The sequence below is a fragment of the Calidris pugnax genome, unplaced genomic scaffold, assembly GCF_001431845.1.
Source record: "Calidris pugnax isolate Ruff unplaced genomic scaffold, ASM143184v1 scaffold107, whole genome shotgun sequence".
In the NCBI taxonomy this organism is placed as follows: domain Eukaryota; kingdom Metazoa; phylum Chordata; class Aves; order Charadriiformes; family Scolopacidae; genus Calidris; species Calidris pugnax.
Window position 1 is genome coordinate 3,444,506 of NW_015090901.1, and position 1,288 is coordinate 3,445,793.

Below are 1,288 nucleotides of genomic sequence, written 5' to 3' on the forward strand. Positions count from 1 at the left end.
AACCCCAGATCGGAAGAATACCGGCCCGTGCCGGGGGTGTGCTGCTCAGAGGGAGTCCCGGGGGCTCCCGTTAATGAATTAATTCGTTAACGAGGGTGGGCTCGGCGGCTCCGTGCCCCCTCCCGTCCCGGTAGCCGCCTCCTCCGCCGGAGGGGGGGGAGCGACAGGCAGCGGCTCCTGCCCCATGTGACTGGGGAGCGGCTGCCCCCGTCCATGGCTTGGCCTCCCCCGGGCAGCAGCAGCTCCGGCTCCCGGGGAGGAGGGGCAGGAGCTGCTGCTCCATGGGGAGGAAGGGCAGCCCCCGATCCCCCCAGGCGGAGGGGGGATCCCGGGCCGCCTCCCCCCCTTCCTCCTCCTCCTCCTCCTCCTCCTCCCCAATCTGGGGTCCCCCCCTCCCTGCCAAGCATCCTCACCCGACTGCCTGCGCCCCGTGTGCCCGTGCAGCCGGTCCGGCAGCGTCTCGGCACGGTCCCGGGGCTGGAAGGGCTCTGTGGGGACAGGGACACTGGCACCCGGTGCCCCACGGTCCCCAGGGGAATTGGGGTGACCCGGCCACCGGCTTCTGACCCGGGGGAGGGAGGGTGGTGGCGGTGACGGGGACACCGGAGATGGCATGGCACTCACCGGACTGCCGGCGGCACTGGCGCGGCTCGGCGGCGTTGTCACCCAAGGGTTGGCAGGACCAGCTCTTCTTCAGGCGCTCAGGGCTGCAGTGGGGCAGGCGAGGGGGGTCTGCGGGCACAGGGGGTGAGGCTGTGAGGTGGCAGGGGGGACAGGCGAGGGCAGGGAGGGCACTGTGGGGCAGCGGTGGTGACACTCACAGAACAAGTCCATCTCCAGGATGGCTTCCTTGGCCTGGGATGGAGGAAGGATGGAGAGAGATGGAGGGTGAAGGTGGGGTGCTGCCACCTCACCCTTCGCTCTGCCAGGGTGGGGGGTCCCCAGTGCCAGCGTGGTGCCCATCCCCCTCTGCCCCCCACCTTTTGGGGGATGATGGCGTGGTGGTTCTCCAGGATCAGCCGCTTGATGTGGTGGGTCCACACGCGCTTCTCCTCCACGCTCTTGGCCTGGGGTGGGGTGGGGGACACAGGGAAGGTGGTGAGGCTGGGCAGGGGGGGGTCCTTAGGGTGCACCCCACCCCGTGGCCCCCCTACCTGCAGGTTGTGCTGCTGCTTGCCGTGCTTGTAGTGGGCCAGGCTGAAGCAGAGCGAGTCCCGCGTGCTCTCGATCAGCATGAGGGAGGAGCACTGTGGGGAGAGGCCATCAGCCCCCAGGTACCCCCCCCCCA

General features: G+C 70.0%; 1 protein-coding gene across 1 annotated transcript in view; it reads right to left on the bottom strand.

The window, feature by feature from the left end:
* The window catches only part of PLEKHG3 (pleckstrin homology and RhoGEF domain containing G3), an 11,721-nt gene that overhangs the window by 2,929 nt on the left and 7,504 nt on the right, over positions 1 to 1,288 (bottom strand). Inside the window, exons 7-11 of the mRNA XM_014948782.1 lie at positions 1,155 to 1,247; positions 981 to 1,067; positions 822 to 855; positions 625 to 732; positions 414 to 488 (exon numbers count right to left, since the gene is read on the bottom strand). Of these exons, the coding sequence (XP_014804268.1) occupies positions 414 to 488; positions 625 to 732; positions 822 to 855; positions 981 to 1,067; positions 1,155 to 1,247 (397 nt within the window). The remainder of the gene's footprint in view (positions 1 to 413; positions 489 to 624; positions 733 to 821; positions 856 to 980; positions 1,068 to 1,154; positions 1,248 to 1,288) is intronic.